The following is a 19,927-nucleotide window of genomic DNA, read 5'->3' as shown; positions in this document are numbered from 1 at the left end:
GTTCCTGATATGAGATCGGCAGGTTTAAAGGGACAGTGTGGAGCCTATTTTCTGGCCCAGAACTGGATTTTCTTCAGGTTGAAACCTGAGATTTGTCCAGTGGGATTGTCTCTGTAAATAAAAGCATCTGTTACACTTACCAGAGGAGATGAATTCTCTTTTGGACCACAGTGACATCTGTCCTGTTAGTAGAGAGTCAGTTCACAAGGAAAGAGTGTGCTTGTCTTAAACAAGTCACAAACTATTTCAAACCTTCTTAGGATGTCCTACTATTGGTCCAGTCGGGTTTTGATAAGTGATTAGACTACATAATGTATAAACAACGACCTGACCTCATCATCTTCATTAAGTATTTAGTTCGTCAATAATTGCTTCTTCATTCATTCAGTGGGAAACATTCAGTGTAATTCCTGAAGAAACATCGGCCTCCAGTGGCGGACAACAGAAATGCATCCAGACAATTGCAAGATTATGAACAAAAATAGCAAAACGCTGCTGTGAGGCTCAGAGTGAAGAATATGTACCCGAGGATTAAATAAGGAATAAACGCAGAGGTTATTAACGGCAAAGCAAACATGTTTTCCCTTTGGGAAACACTTAATGACAGAGTAACCATCAAACCCAGAGACGTGACATTAAATCAAAGGCTTTGTTAGCTGACTGCACAATCTAGTTTAGCGACAGCTTCATCAGATCCCATTGAAGAAAAAAAATGATGCCGTTTTTGTTTCGTCTCAGTTACAATTAAACAAAAGCAGAGTGAAGAACATGTACCTGAGGAATAAATAAGGAATAGACGCAGGAGTATTTAATATTATTATTTGTATTAAGAAAAAGAAGAAGAAGAAAAGATAGAGAAAGATAACCCTTACCATAAAGTTTTCAATCTTATTCTAAAATAATTTAAGTCCGCACTACAATTACAACCACAACGGCACGGAGGAAAAATATTGTTAGAATCACTTTCAGAGCATTTCTTTCCCAGCTTTGAAACGATCATAAAATTTGCCGCCAATCAAACATCTTATTTAAAAGCGCGTGCTGCCGTTACTGACAGAACTGTTGGTGAGTACAGCGCCTTTCCAACGGAAGACCAAGGGGTAAGAATTTAACTGGGAAGTAGGTAAACATTAATTAGACATTAAACATTTAACTAATTTTAAAGTTTAACTAACCGAAACCATGTAAAACCATTAAAACCTGTAACTTTCACATAATATGTGCAAGAATAATGAGATAAACAGAAATCCACCAAGGGGATTTATCAGAATTTATCAGATTTAATCAGAAAGTTCTTTAGTCTACAAAGTAGACCCATCACAAAAAGTACTATTTAGGCAATTTTACTATCTAAATGAATTAAGGCCTATTTGCACAAAAATAATGACTGCGATAAAGATACAGTTTTTTAAACCGATCTAAATTTAAAAGAATAGCAAGAACGATATATGGTCAGAATCGATTTCAAAACAATTTTTTTCAGCATTCATCAGTTGATGAATTATAAAAATGAAAGCCAATCAGAATCTATCCTGTTTTGAAGAGCTCATTAAGCTGAAAATGACACATCTGCAGCATGTGCATATGTCCCGCCCTGTCTTCCTGTTTCAGTTAAAATGACGTCAACACAGAGTAACGCTGCGTGTTTCTAACCATTTCAGGGGACCTTTAAAATAAAGCGTTACGGAGCATTTTCCTTTTTGATGTGAATGGGACTCCAATCTGTACAAAAATATATGGGCTCCAACAAAAATAAGACCTGCTGGTTTCGAAAAGTCTTGCCCCATAGATTTCAACATCGACGCCACAGATAACCTAATGTAGATAGAACTTGTTTTGAATCCAGAACACTCCTCTCAGAATTCAATCTAAAAGAGCTAAGAGAACATTTTATAGATTCTGTAGGTTTGTTCACAAGAATGAGTTTGTACATGAAGTCCAAAAGACATTTTTGAAATTAGCGACACCAGAGCGCCTCAGAGAGTGCTAGCATTAGTCTTTAATAAGTGATTTTCTTTTTCAATGAAAGAAAAAAAACAAAAACCTACGTCAAATCTATCAGATGCTTGTTATATGTAGATAATTCCCACTGTAATTGAATTCACAGCAAACCACACTTTATTTGAACCGCTATGATGAATATTTGATCAAAACCGCTCTGCTAGCGTAGCAGTGAACACCGGGATGCAGTGCCGTCGACAAGATCAGAAACATTCCGGTTTTGTGTAATAAATTGATACCAGTATCAGACAGATGCCACAAACATTGTTTAATTTTTCATGTCTCTGAGCTATATCACATCAGTTTCTTTTTCAGAGGCGAAATATGATTAGATGTCAAGATAGTGTTCGACATGCACGCAAACGGCAAAGCAAACACGTTTTCCCTTTGGGAAACACTTAATGACAGAGTAACCTTCAAACCCAGAGACGTGACATTAAATCAAAGGCTTTGTTAGCTGACAGCACAATCTACTTTAGCGACAGCTTCATCAGTTCCCATTGAAGAAAAAAATGATGCCGTCTTTGTCTCGTCTCAGTTACAATTAAACAAAAGCATAAGGCCAAGCATCGGTCTCAAAGGTTTTTGCTCTTATTTAATGGCAACTTGTTAATTATTTATCGATTAACGTTATTTCATAACTTACTCTGCCTCTGAAATGACTTTTCGGCTGATGTTATCAATTCATAATAAACAGTTTTTATGCACTGTGAATTGACTGGATGGTGAAAAGTATCATCCCAACCTATTTTTTTTTTCTCACCAAATTTTCCCCTTCACCCTGAAATGTTACATTATCTAAGTAAAAATGCATTGCAAAAACTATTTCATGTTGACTTTAATGTTCACCCCAACATCCCAGTGGTGAAAGAGTCCATCTTTACTCTGATGGTACTTTCATCCATTTTGTATGAACGTTCTACAACTGACAGCACTTTTTTTTCCCTCAGCCTTCCTTTCTTAGCTCCATTTTAAACTTGAAACCTCAGTTGTGTCATGTTTAATACACGATTTCAAATCTTCTATAAACAAATGGTCTGTAGCTGGAAGATGATTCGCAGTTATTTCTGCAACCAACATATCCTATGTGACATAAGCAAGTCACATGCCCAGCTTAACGGTCATATGCTTTTATGCATAATGCAAACAATATGCATTATAAATGCATAAAAATATTTTATGCGATATTTCAAATGCAGAAACATTGTATAGTTTATAATTAAATTTATATTCTATATGTAGTCTAAAAATCTTTTATACACAACACACACATTACTCAAGTAACAATGCTTGTTTTTTTGTTTTTTTCCTGAAGATAATCAAAGTAGTGTTTGCACATGCAGTGCTAACAAAATTGGGCAAAGGGGACTAAAAATAATTATAATAATGACAAACAGTTATCCAGGTTTATGTTTATTTCCCTAAAATAATTAGAAAGCCTAAGCTGATCAGCCATTTCATAGACATAAAATAAAATATTTCATTCAGAAATGTACAAGTGCTTTTTTCACACACCACTGCACTGCTTACTCGCAAAAAAACAAACCTATATGATTCAAACTAAACTGAAATTCTGCGTCACTCCTAAATGAAAATGCCAAACCTAATGTCTTCCTTTAGTGCTGAAATGTTTCTGTTTCAGGTTTAAAGAGGCTGGAGGGCTGAAATTAAAATGGCAAACATTCAAAGGTTTAAGGTAGTGTACTTTCCCACTATCACTTTAGTCAAACCTGCAGCTTTACTCAAATCGATCGCAGCGGGACTGACTCCAGATCTGATTCCAGCCAGGAACCAATACACTGTTTTTCAGATTTGGCTTGAAACTCAAGATTAATCTCCAGCTGCTTTAATCTCACCTTTTCTAGTTGAACTCTGCAGACTTCTACCCAACATGGACCTTGTGATGTACATTTTAAGATCATAACCCATTGGTTCAGTTTTTCCCCAGCCTGCCTTCTGATTGGTTGGGCTGATCTAACCTTCACCCTGATTGGTTGCCCATCAGTTTGTCTTAAGTCGTTTGATGGCTGTTTCCTGGTTGAGGTCATCTTGCTCTCTCTTGGCACCTTTGCTCATCTCATCAGGTTGTCGGCTCGTTCCGGACTCTCCGTTAGATGGAGGCTCAGCGGTCTTCTTCATCTCTCTCCTTTCTCTCCTCTCCTCCATCTCTTCAATCTCCTCTGCAAACAATGCCTTCAGAGGCCGAATGAGCCGTGGAAGCATCGGGAAATCTCCAAATCGGATCTGTAAGCACAAGAAAATAACATATCAAACTCACATTTGATTCAAAATGGAATTAAATAAATAACGAATTTTTGAATGAAGAAAGTGAAGTAAGAACGAAAAAGAAATAAAGGGAAGGAGTAAAGGAAATAAATAAGGAAGGTATTATTTAAGTAAGGAAGGTTGTAAGGATGTAATGTAGGAAGTAAGGAATTAAATAACTAAGGAAGAAGGAAGGAAATAACGGATGGAAATGAGGAACATAACTAAGGAAGTTTGAAAGGAAGGACAGTAGGAAGAAAGCATGTAAGTAATTAAGGAAGGAAGTAAGGAGGAAAATAACTAAGGGTGGAAAGATGTAAGCAAGGAAGGATATAAGTAATAGAGGAAGTAACTGAGAAAAGAAGGAAGGAGGAAAATAACTAAGGATGGAAGGAGGAAAATTCCAAAGGAAAAAAAAAGGATGGAAGTAAATAAGGAAATAATTAGAGGAGGAAGTAAGCATGGAAGGATATAAGTAATGGAGGAAGTAACTGAGAAAAAAATGACACAAGGAAGCAAGGAAATAACTAACGAAGGAAGTAAGGAGGAAAATAACTAAGGAAATAAGGAAGGAACAAAAGATGGATGGAAGTATTGCAGGAAGTAAATAAGGAAGGTAAGAAGTATGCAAGTAAAAAAGGAAATAACTAAGGAAGAAAGCAAAGAAGGTGAAACATTAAAGTGTGACAAACATGCAAAAAAATAAGAAATCAGGAAGGGGGCCAACACTTTTTCACACCACTGTAAGTAATGAAGGAAGTTACTGAGAAAAAGCAAGCAAGGAAGGAAATAACTAAGGATGGATGTGTGGAGGAGTATAAAGAATGGATGGAAGTAATGAAGGAAGTTATTAAGGAAGTTAAAAAAAACATTAAGGATGTACGTAAATAAGGAGATAACTAAGGAAGGATATAAGCAATAGAGAAAGTAAGGTAAGACTTTATTTTAAGGTGTCCTTGTTACACATTTTGCATGTACTTACTATTATAATAACAATAAAATATGCATAATTACATGCAAATAACCCAAAGCCAAACCCTAATCCTAACCATATAGTAAGCACACTTAGTTATTTAATATTACTCGGTACTTAAATGAATAATTACACTGTAACAAGGACACCTTAAAATAAAGTGTAACCTGAAAGTAAATAGGGAAATACCTAAGGAATTAATTAAGGAAGTGTGGAAGGATGTAAGTAATGAAGAAACTGAGAAAGTAAGTACGAAAGGATGCATTTTATTTAAGATAGATAGGAAGAATTAGTCGTGAGTTTTCTATTATTTGACAATATCCTCACCCTCATGTGGTCGAAGGAGATCCCCACTTTGCCGTTGAAGTCGTCGCTGAAGAGAGGGATCTTGGCGTACCTCTGACTGAAGTGATTCAACACGATGAACTCAGCGTTCATCTTCATCCCAATGCCGATAGCCTGAGACGTGGTGCTGGAAAGAGTTTCAGATTCAAACACAAATCACTGACAAAATCACAACCCAAACCCTAAACCTGAGGCTGAACATGAACACCTAGGAATGCTGTGCTGCAGTATTAGTCTGTTTTCCTCAACCATTTCTCATGTTCAAGGGCTGATGTAGGATCCGTTTTCTACAAAGCCTACAACACAAACCTGTACATTTGTGAATTTCAGCTGATAAAGCTAAACCGACCCTTCACCAATCTGGAAGGCGCTCTCCACCCTCTCAGGCAATCAATTCCTCGCTGAAACCCAAATGAATCCCCCACAAAATCTCCAATCGATTTCACTCAGAAGCTCTCAGCGTTATTCAGCTCTTAAATTGGAAAGGGCCGCAGTGTGAGACACGGAGCAGTTCATTCATAGACCCGGCGCTCCAGAACTCCAGCAGACGACAAGGAACCCAATCAATGCTCATCTAAGAGGAGAATTCCACAACTTCAAGAGAGACCCGCTTTAAATGAGTCCTCCATCAGGAAGCACATTATCAACAGGGAAAGCGGACCACTTTCATTTCAGAAGATTTTCTCCCTCTGCCTGCAATTGAGGGTGATTTTTTAGCTCTCAAATCGAAAAGTTTCATCTTCTTGTTTGTTTTGTTAGTTCGTAAATGGCCAACACAATCCCTTCACTCAAGACATGAGCTGTCCGATAAGAGCTGTTGATTAACTATTGCATTATTTATGGAGGAGAGCTCATGGTGAAATGCATTAATTGCATAGGATGTTGATGGAAATTGTGCCACAATGAAAAGGCAATAATGCCATTACTTATTTTATATGTGAATTACAGCTCAAAAGTTCAGGGGTGGTAAGATTTTTTTGAAAGAAGTCTCTACTGCTCACCAAGGCTGCATTAATTTGATCAAAAATACAGTAAAAACTGATAGATGTGAACTATTATTACAGTTCAAAATAACTGCTTTCTACTTGAATATATTTTAAGATGCAATTTATTCCTGTAATAAAAAGGTGAATTTTCAGCAGTCTTCAGTGTCACATGATCCTTCAGAAATCATTCTAATATACTGAGAAACATTTCTTATTATTGTCAATGTTGAAAACAGTTGAGCTGCTTCATATTTTTGTGGAAACAGCAGCTGAAATTAATTTGAAAAAAAAGAATATTGTTGATTTGGGTCTGATATGAACAGTTTGAGTGTCAAATTTTAGCGCTAAATGTTTTATGAATTAGTCGAAATGTGAAGCAGCTGAAAAAAAAAAGAGACTGCTATGAAGGATGAGCAGTTAAAAACTTCAGACCTGACAGCAAACATGAAGAGGCATTTAAACGAAAATAAGCTGCAAAATTTGCAAGTGTCAGAACCTGGTCATGAAAAACTCAATTAAAAGAGAATATTTCAAATTAAAAGACACTTATTCAGCAATATTATCGATTTGATGGAACTGACACTGATCAGAAAAGAACAAAACTTGACAAACATAATTGACAAATTTTGCAACATTGACACCGTTATTGAACTGATTTTAATCAGCATTGAACTAACTCGAGCAGAATAATGACACTGTTGTCTTCAGTAGAGCTGCTTAGCACTGAACTGAACTCATTTCATAACGGATTAATTTCACAGTTATTAAACAATTTGAATTTGCCTCATTTTTGAAGTTTGCATCGTTGATTCTGTTATTTTCCTATTAAATACTGTGAAGCTGCTTTGAAACAATCTGTATTGTATAAAGCGCTGTATAAATAAAGGCAAACTTGACAAACACTACAAGAAAACTTAATTAAAAACACTTGCTGTGACCCTGCAGCTCTGAAGTGTCATTGACCCCGTGTTAATGTACCTGTGTCTCTTCTCGCACGCTTCTTCTTCCATCCCGTCCTCCAGTGTGGCTTCATGAATCAAAAGTGTTGCATTCTTGCCTGAGAGCAAACCAAGAGATGAATCAAACTCTCCCCACCACACACACACACACACACACACACACAGATAAATTACAGCTGACATACTGTTCCCTCTTTCCCCCATTGTAAAACACACACAAACATTCACACACCAACGCACACTCCATTTTTTCTCTCTAGAAATCAATCATGAGAACTCCAGCGAGCACTGAGAAGACAAAGGCCTTTCCTAATGAGACGAGCGGACCGGACCATCTCCGGCGTTCAGGAGGGGAGCTCGGTTCAGGCTGAATACCCTCCATCACCGCCGGACTCCCTCAGGAGCCATTAAAGAGGTTTCTGTGACTGGGAGAACAGCGCTGGAGTGATCGATTACGTTGCTGATAAAGACGGGAAGCAGCATTTAAACGCAGGCTTCATTCGTATCGATCCGCGAGTCACTATAGAGATTCAGGCGCAATTACAGACTCTCTCTTACCTGCTGGACTGATGGGCCTTTAATGACCAGATTCTGAATGACAGAATATTTGGAGGCAAAACTCTCTGTGGAAATAGACGCCGTTTGGTTTGTCTGAAAGTTCAGACTGAAAATATGTAACTATAAATCTTACAGCATGAAAAATATAATTGTGCGTCTTAAATTAATGAGTGAGAGTTTGAGAGTGTTTTGGTTGACATATCCTGTCAAGAACATTTGCTGGCTCCCATTTCACCTCAGAATCAATAGAGAGAAAAAGCACACAATATTTTAATATTTCATCTCTCTCAAATGCTTTGTCCAAGTACCCACACTTGCGCGACAGGAAGTAAGTGCGCAAGACTGTTCCATGGCTGTGTCCGAGCATTATGGGCATTCTCTAGCCGTTGAGCGTGCACCAGTTGTACACTCGTTTTTGCAGTGCATTGTGGGATTGAATGAGTGCACTCGAGAACGTCCACTATGGTTTCGGACACCACTAAAAATGGCTGTTCCCTCAAATAGTGCCCTATTTAAGGGTATAGGGGGCGATTTCGGACACAGCCCATGTTTTGAAAACGCCAAAGCGCAGTGCCCTTAACGCACACTAAATCCACACGCTCTGGAGTGCTATTCGAGGCTTAGTGTATCCCATCAGGCATCATGTTTTGGAATAAATCGTGAGACTTTTTGCCGAGATCTCGCGAGAGGTCACAGAGACCTTTCCAATGCAAGTTAAATATTAATATAATAATAGATATCACATATAATTTGGTAGAAAAACAAAGTGTTGCACAAAGATGAGTAGTGGTGATATTTATTTTGCACAATATTTGCAACTGCTTTTCATTACTTAATTAGAAGCACCACAAATTACAATTGTGTCATGTTATAGGGACTACTGAACAGACATTCAGAAGTTGATTAATACAAAGTATTTAAAATAAAAATTAAGCTATGTAAACACTTGCATTTTTACAACACTATAAGTGTGTCCCATTAGGTAATTAAAAGTTCTACACACACACTTGTGGTCTCCATCCTCACTTGAAAACTTGGACCAAATTACAGGAAATACGTCACACAAGTAGTCAAGTGCAAAGATCGCAAGTGTGGGTATTTGGACAAGGCAAAATTCTCATTAAATTTATTGCAAAATAATGAGAAATAATTTAGGTAAAGCTTTCCAGTAAAGCCCTACTGGTTAACGTTGGTTAATGTTTTAACTAACAATGAGCAAAACATTGAATTTACAAACAATTTTTTGTGTTATTTTAGTATCACTAAGATACTCATAGATTTTATTAATATTGTGAATTAGTTGTTTATTTTTGTATTTGTCAGTTTTTTATATTATATTTCAGATCAAATTTATTAACATAAAAAAAAAACTCAAATTGTTAGTTCATGTTAATTTAGGATTAATTAAAATGAACAGATACAACTTTTGATTTTAATAGCATATTACTAAATGTTAATAGAATATTAGTAAATGCCGAAAGTAATAAATTTTTTAAAAGATGAATAAATGCTTTAGAAGTATTTTTATTTTGAATTCACAATAACTAATGTAGTTAAGTAATGTTAGATATTTCATTAGTTATTAAAAAAAAGTGCAACAGCTTTTATTAAAATATATTTTGATTATAATTTCATGAATCATCAATGAGGGGTAAAAAAATAAAACGTATTAACAAACGTAAAAACATCAGTGCATTATGTTCTAGACACACTATAACATTTGAAAGGCAAACTTTAGCCAATTTTACCCTTTCAACTACTTAGTACAGCATTATATTTATGTACATGTGTACAAAAGCATGAGTGGTCATAGTGTGTTTGTGTATGTGGTTTATACCCATATTAACGACAGCATCGCAGGGCATGGTGTCTCCAGAGAACACGAGCTGCCAACCAGACTGATGCGTCAAACTGCAGGCGAACGCGTTCTTACAGTGACGAACATAACACGTCTGAAACTACACAATCACGACAGAAAGAGAGGTTTCAGTAGCTATAAATCACAACATGCTCATGCACTCTTCATTCATTACAAACAGACAGTAATCTGAAGGGTCTGCTATCAGATATTTAAAGATTTATGTAAAATATTTTGTTGCTGATATAAAATTAATATATATTATAATTAATTTTAGAATATTATAATTATTTGAAATGTACATTTATATTGCCATTAGGACCAAACCCATATACTTTGAGTATAAGAGTGCTAGAAGACACGGGGAAAAAAATAAAAATATTTGAAATATATATATATATATATATATATATATATTTATTTATTTTATTTGCACAGTTTATACAGACCTTGACTAGGTCTTTCGTCTTCAGAACAGCCATTTAACCTACTTCTGTTACTTTTTGCATTGAATATTTTCCTTTTTCTTTGCAATTACTGTTTGGTTAAAATCATGGTTCATAAAATAAAATATCAGAAAAAAATGCATAAACATCAAGATATATATATTAGACATCGCCAAAAGAAGAAAAAAAAGTATCTATAACCACAAAAAGGCTATACAGTGCATACAGACCTTGACCAGGTCATTCTTCTTCAGAGCAGCCTGAATTAAAGATTTGGTCTTGACTTTGGGGACCTCAGCGCCATCACACAAAAACTTTGATGGGATAATACTGGAATAATTAAAAACAAAAGCGATGAGTGACTAGGACAACTTAATTTACTTTCAATTGTAGGAATCATATGTTCTCACAGAATGATAGGAATAAAAAATAAAGACACAATGTTATTTTTCTCCCGTACTTGATCTGGCTGAGGATCTGCTGGCAGTGATCGTGATACTGGTTTAACCACGTCATGATCTGCACAGGAGCGATCAGGTACACGGGACTGAACGCTTTACCTAGACTGTTCTGCATCACACAAGACGCCATTATCAGTGAAATAATCCATACACATAATCAAGAAATAATAAAACATATACACAAATAGATATATGCATACCAGAGCTCGCTCTCGCTCTAATAATAAATGAATCAAACCCTGTGTGAAAAACAAAACATACAGCAATCAACAGTCAGCAGAGCAATAAATAACACTCTACTAAAGCAATAAGCCCCATGAAGCCGTGGTTTACAGTGAATTTATAACAGCTAAGGGGCGTTGTTAGGCACGACGCGGAGCGGAGTATCAGTATAAACCGTATAAAACGGTTATTCCATATACAGTATATAGTAAGGTTTCACAAAATAAAACAGAGCAAATAAAGTGTAATGATAATAAAAACATTATTCTTCCGCCAAACAATGTAGTTCCTCAGAAACAGTTGTGGTTGCAACAAAGTGGTTGCCAAGCAACACACAAACGTAAACAAAGGTGTATGTTTGTAGAGTAATTTACAACAGCTCCGGAACGATCCGTTTTATAAATGATTATTTAATAGTATTTATTAAAGATTTATCGCACAGCTCTATGATTCAGACTGGTTGATTATGGGTTTCTGTGATTAAGTATTTTAGCATAAGGACACTATTTTTTGGGGATAATGTATAATGTATAGTCACATAAACTGGTTTATTGCATGTCCAATCATCTCATTGCACATTAGCTGTGTTTGTGAGTCTCTCACCGTGTGATGATCTGCGTGAAGGTGCGACACAAAGATGGTGGAGAGTCTGGAGAGGATCTCGTCCACGTCATCGCCATAATGACGACACAACTGGCCGAACGTTCCCTCGCCACAATCCAACAGCAGTGACTGAGAGGAGCTGAGGAACAGAGACATGTTTAGGCATACTTCACTCAATTATAGGGATGCAACGATTACCAGTTTGACGATGAATCATGATAAAATTCCCCACAGTTAGTATTACCGTTTCATATTTTAATTATCATTAAAACCGTATTCGATTATCGCGATTTGAACAACTGAGGATTAATAAATACTGTCCAGCATAAAGCACAGTTTTAAGTCTCACGTGCGCACAGCACACAGAGTACTTTCGTTTTGTGTGAAAACATGGCGGAAAAGCTGCAAGGTTTTAAAAGAGTGCTAAGGGAATTATGCAAATGAATCACAATTCTGCTTTGTCCACAGAGGTTACGGGAAACAGCTGTAATTCTGCTGTTCCATAAGCACCACCTAGTGGATTTACAGAGAGTTACATTTACATTCCGCCTGAGTGCAGTTTTTGTCGGGGCATAAAATGGACTGAATATGCATGCCGTGCTGTAAATTTTGACCGGTTGATGAAAAACAAGCTTTAGTGGATTCTACACATTTAAACAATTCAGATAAGCTATCTAGAATTACTTATGGAGCAGATAAAATACATCATTTATAAATCAATTATCATATTGACTTAACCCTTTTTTTTTAAAGGCTGAAATGTGAGGTTTACCATTTCATGAAACTTATTCAAAGCTATATTTGAACATTTCATACATGCTATTAGATAAACTGTTGTCAGTCATGTTGTCATTTAAAATCCAAATTATTGTTCTAGCGTTTATGCAAACAAATTGCCATTTTAGTTCTTGTTTGTTGATTTTAAATACAAAACTTGAAGTGATTTATGTGTCAGTACTTTTTTTAACACTTCCAGCACATTTAAACAATACCGTGATAATACTGATAACCGTGATCATTTAGGTCACTATACTAGCGGTAAGAAATTTTCATAGCATTACATCTCTACTCCATTATATTACAGCGATCAAACACAACAGACTGTGGGTTACCGCGATTTTACCAAGTCAGGAAGTGTTTTGTTGCTAATCGGATTCTGAACCAGAGGGACTAAAACACCCTCAACCACAGTAAAAACTTCATAATGCATGGACTGATGGATATTGCTTTTGCTTTTATAAAACAGCAACACACTGCAAAACAAGATTTTTCAACAATGTAAAAAAAAAAATAATAATACAAAAACAAGAAAATACTGTTTCACTCTTTCTATTCAACATATTCATTCAACATATTACTTTCCTTTTTTTTGTAATTATTTGTCAAACAAAAACACTGTTTAAAAAACATTTTATTTTCAGTGCAGAAATATTAAATAGTTCATTTAATATTTAGTTTATTTAATATATGTATGCTTATATATATATATATATATATATATACTGTATATGTATGATTATTATTATTATTATTATGGAACAATAAGTTTTATTACCTGATGTTCACTAAAGTTCCACTGACGTTTCTGATCTTCATCGGTAGAGACGAGCCGGTGCCCAAAAACACAATCTCAGGAAACTTCTCACCTTTACCAGCACAGAAAACGAACAACAAATTAAAAACATGATAAACATCTGAAACTAACAAAAAAATAAAAACATGATAAACATCTGAAATACAGAAGAAAATCAGCCCACACACCCTCTATAAGAGCTCAGTTATTTTATAGTTCATATAGACAGTCAGAGGTCCTTCATTATGATCATTTTCCACACTTTAGAAACACACATCCTTTGACTCTTGCACGATCTGAGGCGTCTGAGACAGATACAGTACAGAGTGAAAGTGAGAAGTGAAGAAAGTTTCACTCGGAGGAAATTAAATGTCAGGCTGTGGATGTGTTCTTGTCTTTCTGCTCTTCTAATTCAATACTTTCATCCCTTTCTCTCTCTGATTCGGTAGAAAGCTCACCAGACGAGGAGACGGACGCAGCCGCCTGGAACTTCCTGCATTCCTCAACTTCCACTAAAAACTTTGGCACTTCGGCTGCTTCCTTCACGAACTCCTCAGAGTCGCAGGACGGGATGGCATCTCTACACACACACACACACACACGAGAAAAGTTCCTCAAATCAGATCAAGTCTGGCATTTCTAAGAACTTTCTAAGAACTAGTTTGTTGAAGCTGTAAAACTCACAGTTTCTGCCTTGTTTCACACTATTAGCTTAAAACAACAAGCTTGTGTATTTCAGGTAAATGAGGGCCGCAATAAAACTGTCAATTAAAAGCTACGTTTTATGCACAGCGTCTGTGACACGCTGTCGACTGTTGACCTGAATTGACCTTTGCCACTCCAGTTTGGGCCGAAGTTGAAACTTCATCAGACACTCGGCTCTGACGTTAGGAACACGGAGAGAAGCCGGCGGCTCCTGCAACAACAACAAACACCATGCTGATTAATAAATCTTTCCTTACAGATTGGGGAAAAAATGGAAAACACTATTAAGTTAATTAAACTAGAAATAAAAAAAAACTTTTGTAATTTAATTAATCAGAAAAAAAATCAAGTACATTAAGCATAAGCATAAAAAATACATTAAATATTAAATAAGAGACAATTTTATATTACATTAAAAAAAAAATGAAATTAATTTAGAAGAGATCAATTGAGTAAATCCGAAAAATATTACATTACTAAAATAAAAGTAAAAAACATTAAAACAATAAAATTAGAAAAGAAGAAATAATAAAACACACACCATGATGATAAATAATTGATCAATTTGATAAATAATTAAAAATGTCCCAATTGGCAATGGTTAAAATCTAAATCAAACTTACCTGTAACAGAGACTATGTCATATTAAATTACATTTAAAAAATAAATATGGAATTAAATTAGAAATCATCAAATGAATAAATTGGAAAAATATTAAATTAGGCAAAAAAAAAAAAACAATGTAATACTGAAATAAATTAAGACAATATTAAGAATAAAATGACAAATAATAAATCATTGATAAGTGGATACTGGAAATATCTAAAAGCTAAATGAAACTGACCTGTAACATACCTTGTAATTTTAAATAAAAAAGTTAAAATGTGCTAAATAATAATAATAATAATAAATGAAATGAATAAATCAGAAAAACAAAAAAAGTTTTTAAATGGCAATGGTCTAAATGTAACCGTAACACACACTATTTCACATTAAATTAGCATACAATATGGAACTAAATGAGCAAAACTGTATTAGTTGAAGAAACCTAAATAAAAGTGTCATGAGTGAGTGGTGCCGTACTTTGGTCTTGTAGAGTTTGAGCGGAGGGAAGATCTCAGGATGGATGAGGTTGAGCTGCGTCTGGAGTTTGTGACTGCGGGTGTTGTGCGGCGTGAACGTCTGCTCGTTCATCACCAGATGCTCAGTGCTGCTGGGAAACCTGAGACACAACAGATGCGTCACACACACACACACACACACACAGCTCACGATCAGATCTGTGTGAGATCGCTGTACCTCTCCATCCAGCTCTTGTACTCATCCGTGTCCAGCACTGACTCAGGCGTCATGTGAACCACGAGAGCCGTAGAATCCTCCGATCCGCCCGTCTGATACCTGCACACATCACAATAGGAGATATATACACAGAGAAAACAGGCCTCGTTTCTCTACAGGAAACATCTCTTCACCTTTGTAAGACGTGATTGGTGCAGAGCGGCTGTATGAAGTCCTCTGACGGACAGTCGACGACTAGGAAAACGGGTCCGGGATCAGCCGGCGTGCACAGCTCCTCGGGTCGGATCTGAAACACACGCTGCACGGTGAGCTGGGAAACCGGGAGATCTCACAGTCTTCAGATTAACACTGGAGTCTGTAGGTACTATAAATGTTCTCTGCAGAACAGGCTGTGACTGTCAGTCACCTCTTTTCCTTCATGCGTCACAGTTTTTCCAGCTTTCAGAGCTTCGATTATGGGCCCAATGGCTGCTGTTCCTCTACAGGTAAAGCAGAAAACAGAAGTGATGCTCTAAACCATGTGTTTGTGTGTTATTTTTCAGTCCTGATCACATAAGGACAGCTGAAAGAATCAGATATCACTTACACCGGCAGGCCCATCTCTTTAGCTTTCAGTGCCATAAAGTTCCCTTTCTTTGAGTGCAACTGAGGAAACATTAGACAGAAAATATGGTTTTGAGCACCATATGGTCTTAAAAGGTGAAAAGACACATTTATAATCATTATGTGGCTGGAGAAATGTGTCACACGGATGTGTTTCAGATCGTTTCCGCTCACCTTACACACGTAAGCCACCACGAGAGACGAATCTCTAGTAATCTTTTCTTTGCCTTCTGTGGAGAGAAAAAAAGAAGAAAGAATTAGTTCTGCTGCTCTCTCTCTGTAAAAACATGAATATGAAACATATAAATGCTAAATGTAAACGCTTTAGGAAAATGAGATGTTTGTTAAAAGGTTTGCTGAAATTTAGACATTTCCATTTCATTCAACAAAATATGTAGTTAAAATGCAACCATTTATTATTTTACTCAATTTTTATCAAACTATTTAGATCAAATTCAAAATTCAAATGTTGAAATTGATCAGCACAGACTATGTAGTTTAAATATTTGTGAAAATGTGAATACAATTATTTTAACCATTTTATCATTATTATAAGACAAAATATAACATAGCATAATATAATGGACAAAATGAAATTCAGACTGATTTTTTTAAAATAATAAACACAATGTTATTCAAATGCAACATTTATTATTATTATTTTCTTTGGACAATATATAACAATATAATGGACTAAATGAAAAGTGAAATTTTAATTAAAATTACATTTTTTTTAAATTATCAACCACATGATCTTACTTATTATCATCATTATTATCATAATATATTATTATTTAATAGTAATATAAGTAAATAAAATATAATTAAATATAAAATAAGTAATAAACAAATAAATATATTTACATTTCCTTTTTAAACTACACAGTTTGTGATTTCAAACTATTTCTTTGGTCATATAGATCCAGCAGCTTATAAAGCAGTGTGATAAGTGCGTGTTGTCTCGCCTGGACTGGCTGATCTTCTGCTGGCGGTGAGACCCTGACTCTCCTCGAAGTCGTCCAGTCTCCTGAGCGCCCCCTTCTGACTGCTGTTAGGACTGCTGCTGCGTCCAGAGCCTGGAGAATGGCTGCCGGCCTCCGCCTTGTGCTCAGCTTGTTTTAAACATTCATAGTTGAGGACGGTATAAAAACCACACACACACACAGCACATGTTCTCAAAGCAAATACATTCTACATCCTTTATGTCAAGGTTTTTAAACGTTTTATGGTGGGGAACGGCGAAAAAACGAGGTGACACTCACAGAAGAGAGGAACTTGACTGACGGTCATCGTGTCGTCTTTATATTGAGGCTCTGTATACGGTCGGACAGCTGCAGACAGGAATAAAAACAAACAGTCAATCAGTGTTATTTTAGTATTATTTATACACTATTAGAGTATTTATATATTAACTTTTTCAGACAGCGTTTTTTTTTATAGTTTCACTTTTCATTTTAATTTTAGTTTAAGTTTAATACGTTTGTTATGTGCTTTTTATTATTTATTAGTTTTTTTTGGGGGGGGGTATGTGCTTTTTATTTTTAGTTTATTTTAAATTGAATTGAGTTAAATGTAAGTTTAGCTGAGCTACGTTATATTAAGTTAAGCTGAGTTAAGTTTAAACTGAGTTGAGTTGTTTAATTTAAACAAAGTTAAATTTAATTTAAATTAAGCTGAATTGTTTAATTTAAATTGAGTTAATTTTAGTCAAGTTCAGTTAAGTTTAATTTAAATTGAGTTGAGATATGTTTATGACGAATTGCGCTGAGCTGAATTTAAGTATGTTTAATTTAGCTTAGTTAAGTTTAGCGGAGCTCAATTTAAATTGAGATCATTTTAGTCAAGTTCAGTTAAGTTTCATTTAAATTGAGTTGAGATATGTTTATGACGAGTTGCGCTGAGCTGAATTTAAGTAAGTTTAATTTAGCTTAGTTAAGTTTAGCTGAGCTCAATTTAAATTGAGATCATTTTAGTCAAGTTCAGTTAAGTTTTATTTAAATTGAGTTGAGATATGTTTATGACGAGTTGCGCTGAGCTGAATTTAAGTAAGTTTAATTTAGCTTAGTTAAGCTGAGCAGAGTTAATTTACATGGAGTTGAGTTAAGGTTTAGTTTTAATGTTAGCTTAAGTTTGCTTAGTTTATGTTTTTCATCTAATATATGGTATCTTATTTAGTTCAGATTTATTACAATTAACAAAAATGATTTCTAATAGATTTAGTTTTTGTTTTAGTAAACAATAGTAACACTGCATGTAATCCATATGAGAGGATAATGGTGGGCTTTACCAAGTTTAATGTCTTCCAGCTGTCCTGAAAACACTCGTATGGCTTGTAAATATTTCTCCTAAAACAACAAAACACAATACAGTGAAACACTACAAGAAAACTAACAAAAGTCTCCAAACTCTTTGATTTTTTTGTAGTGAGAAAGACACAAAGATCTGCATAAAATGCACATGTGTAATGTTAACAGACAGTACCAGCTGCGGGGGTCCTGACAGGACACACTGAGGGACTCCAGTGTCTTTGAGGGTCAGGATCATCCCTGTACACACAAAACACAGAACGAACACATCACACAGTGAACAGAGCAAACAACCACAGTCTCTAATCATGTGAGGAAACATGGACTGTGAATAATTGCAAATCAGAGATAAAAGTTTTCAATCAGTTTCTTTCATAAGCAGCCATGAAAGAGGCATTACTTGAGCAGAAAAAGCTTCAAATGCAACAGAAAAAAGTCCCAGTCTGACCTGATAAACCACCGGCCGTCTCCCAGCTCATTCTGGTGAGGAAGATGTTGTCCAAGCGTGCAATTTTTATTCTGGATACAAACAAGACACACACAAAAAAAAACATTTTACAATCTGCAGTAATTAATAAGCACAGTTTACTAAATGTTTGTTTTGCACTCTGATCAGATCTTTATAAGACGTCAAGGAGCAAAACAGTGTTAGTTTATCTCTTACTTGTGTTCCTGCATCAGTCTCTGTGTTCCTTCACCACAGTTAAACAGATACCTGCATATGAAAAACATGCTAACATTGTCGAATCACTTTCATCAACAAACATTATATACTGCTTAGACAGTCAGTGGTTCATGCATATTCAAATAGGAATATATACGGAAGTATAGAAATGCATTTATATATTCATTAAACAGATGCTTTCAGCAAAGACAGATAAATGTATGAATCAAGAATTTCATGCCATTTTATTGTGATCTTTCATTACTGATCTCTTAACAATGGGAATTTTTATAAATGTTTTGTTTTTAAATAAAATATATAGTAGGCGATTTTATACATTCAAATAAAGTTAAATAATAATCAAATAAATTTTATGACATATAATTTACAGCTACTAGCTAGCACTGAGACTTTGTAAAAATCTTTAAAATCATTCCTCAACTAATATAATCGCATTATTATATTATATAAAGTTTAGCAGTAAATTATTTTGAAGTATCATTATACATTTTAAATCATATGTTCATAAGTTTGATTTATTTTTATGAAAGTACATAAATATAAACGTTATATTTTATATAAAGTAAATAATGCATATCTCCATTTATAAAGTACTGATTTGTTAAGCATTACATAATATGATAATATTTGCACTATTATTAATTTTATACAGCATTATTACTATTATTATTGCTATTATTAATTATTATTATTATTAAGCATTTAATGTTATATATTTGTTTATTTATTAGTAACACTGCATAATCAATTTACTGAAATATCTATTCATTAATAATTCACCAAAAATTATGTATACTGCTTTTATCTAAGGCAAACACATGTATGAATTAAAGTTGCAAGATAGTTTTATTTGTGTGTGTGTGTGTTTGAAAATATTTTTTTTGTTTTCAAATGAAAGTTAAATGTTTATATAAATAATCAAATAAACAGTCAAAACGTTTACACACACATTCAAATAAAGTCAAATAATAATCAAATAAATTTGATGATATATAATTTACAGCTACTAGCTATAAATTATAATAAATAACAAACAGTCAAAAAGTTCACACACACATATATATATATATATATATATT

The 19,927-nt window shown here is 34.8% G+C and overlaps 1 protein-coding gene across 2 annotated transcripts in view; it reads right to left on the bottom strand.

The window, feature by feature from the left end:
- Positions 1–3,306: 3,306 nt before the first annotated feature.
- Positions 3,307–19,927, bottom strand: part of LOC107750164 (zinc phosphodiesterase ELAC protein 2-like) — a 19,045-nt gene continuing 2,424 nt past the window's right edge. The window contains exons 2-24 of one of the 2 annotated variants that reach the window (XM_016565428.1): positions 18,828–18,878; positions 18,612–18,682; positions 18,315–18,403; positions 18,145–18,202; positions 17,120–17,188; positions 16,823–16,969; positions 16,032–16,087; positions 15,841–15,899; positions 15,661–15,733; positions 15,428–15,540; positions 15,255–15,353; positions 15,039–15,177; positions 14,081–14,166; positions 13,709–13,830; positions 13,233–13,323; positions 11,678–11,816; positions 11,053–11,091; positions 10,852–10,961; positions 10,622–10,721; positions 9,925–10,045; positions 7,549–7,627; positions 5,567–5,711; positions 3,307–4,245 (exon numbers count right to left, since the gene is read on the bottom strand). In XM_016565428.1, coding sequence (XP_016420914.1) covers positions 4,003–4,245; positions 5,567–5,711; positions 7,549–7,627; positions 9,925–10,045; positions 10,622–10,721; positions 10,852–10,961; positions 11,053–11,091; positions 11,678–11,816; positions 13,233–13,323; positions 13,709–13,830; positions 14,081–14,166; positions 15,039–15,177; positions 15,255–15,353; positions 15,428–15,540; positions 15,661–15,733; positions 15,841–15,899; positions 16,032–16,087; positions 16,823–16,969; positions 17,120–17,188; positions 18,145–18,202; positions 18,315–18,403; positions 18,612–18,682; positions 18,828–18,878 — 2,299 coding nt within the window. In that variant the 3' untranslated portion in view covers positions 3,307–4,002. The remainder of the gene's footprint in view (positions 4,246–5,566; positions 5,712–7,548; positions 7,628–9,924; positions 10,046–10,621; positions 10,722–10,851; positions 10,962–11,052; positions 11,092–11,677; positions 11,817–13,232; positions 13,324–13,708; positions 13,831–14,080; positions 14,167–15,038; positions 15,178–15,254; positions 15,354–15,427; positions 15,541–15,660; positions 15,734–15,840; positions 15,900–16,031; positions 16,088–16,822; positions 16,970–17,119; positions 17,189–18,144; positions 18,203–18,314; positions 18,404–18,611; positions 18,683–18,827; positions 18,879–19,927) is intronic. The other variant, XM_016565429.1, reaches the window with a different exon arrangement.

This window comes from Sinocyclocheilus rhinocerous, unplaced genomic scaffold, assembly GCF_001515625.1.
Source record: "Sinocyclocheilus rhinocerous isolate Xijiao unplaced genomic scaffold, SAMN03320098_v1.1 scaffold482, whole genome shotgun sequence".
In the NCBI taxonomy this organism is placed as follows: Eukaryota; Metazoa; Chordata; class Actinopteri; order Cypriniformes; family Cyprinidae; genus Sinocyclocheilus; species Sinocyclocheilus rhinocerous.
The sequence above is the reverse complement of the archived record's forward strand: the minus strand, read 5'-3'. Positions and strand labels throughout refer to the sequence as shown.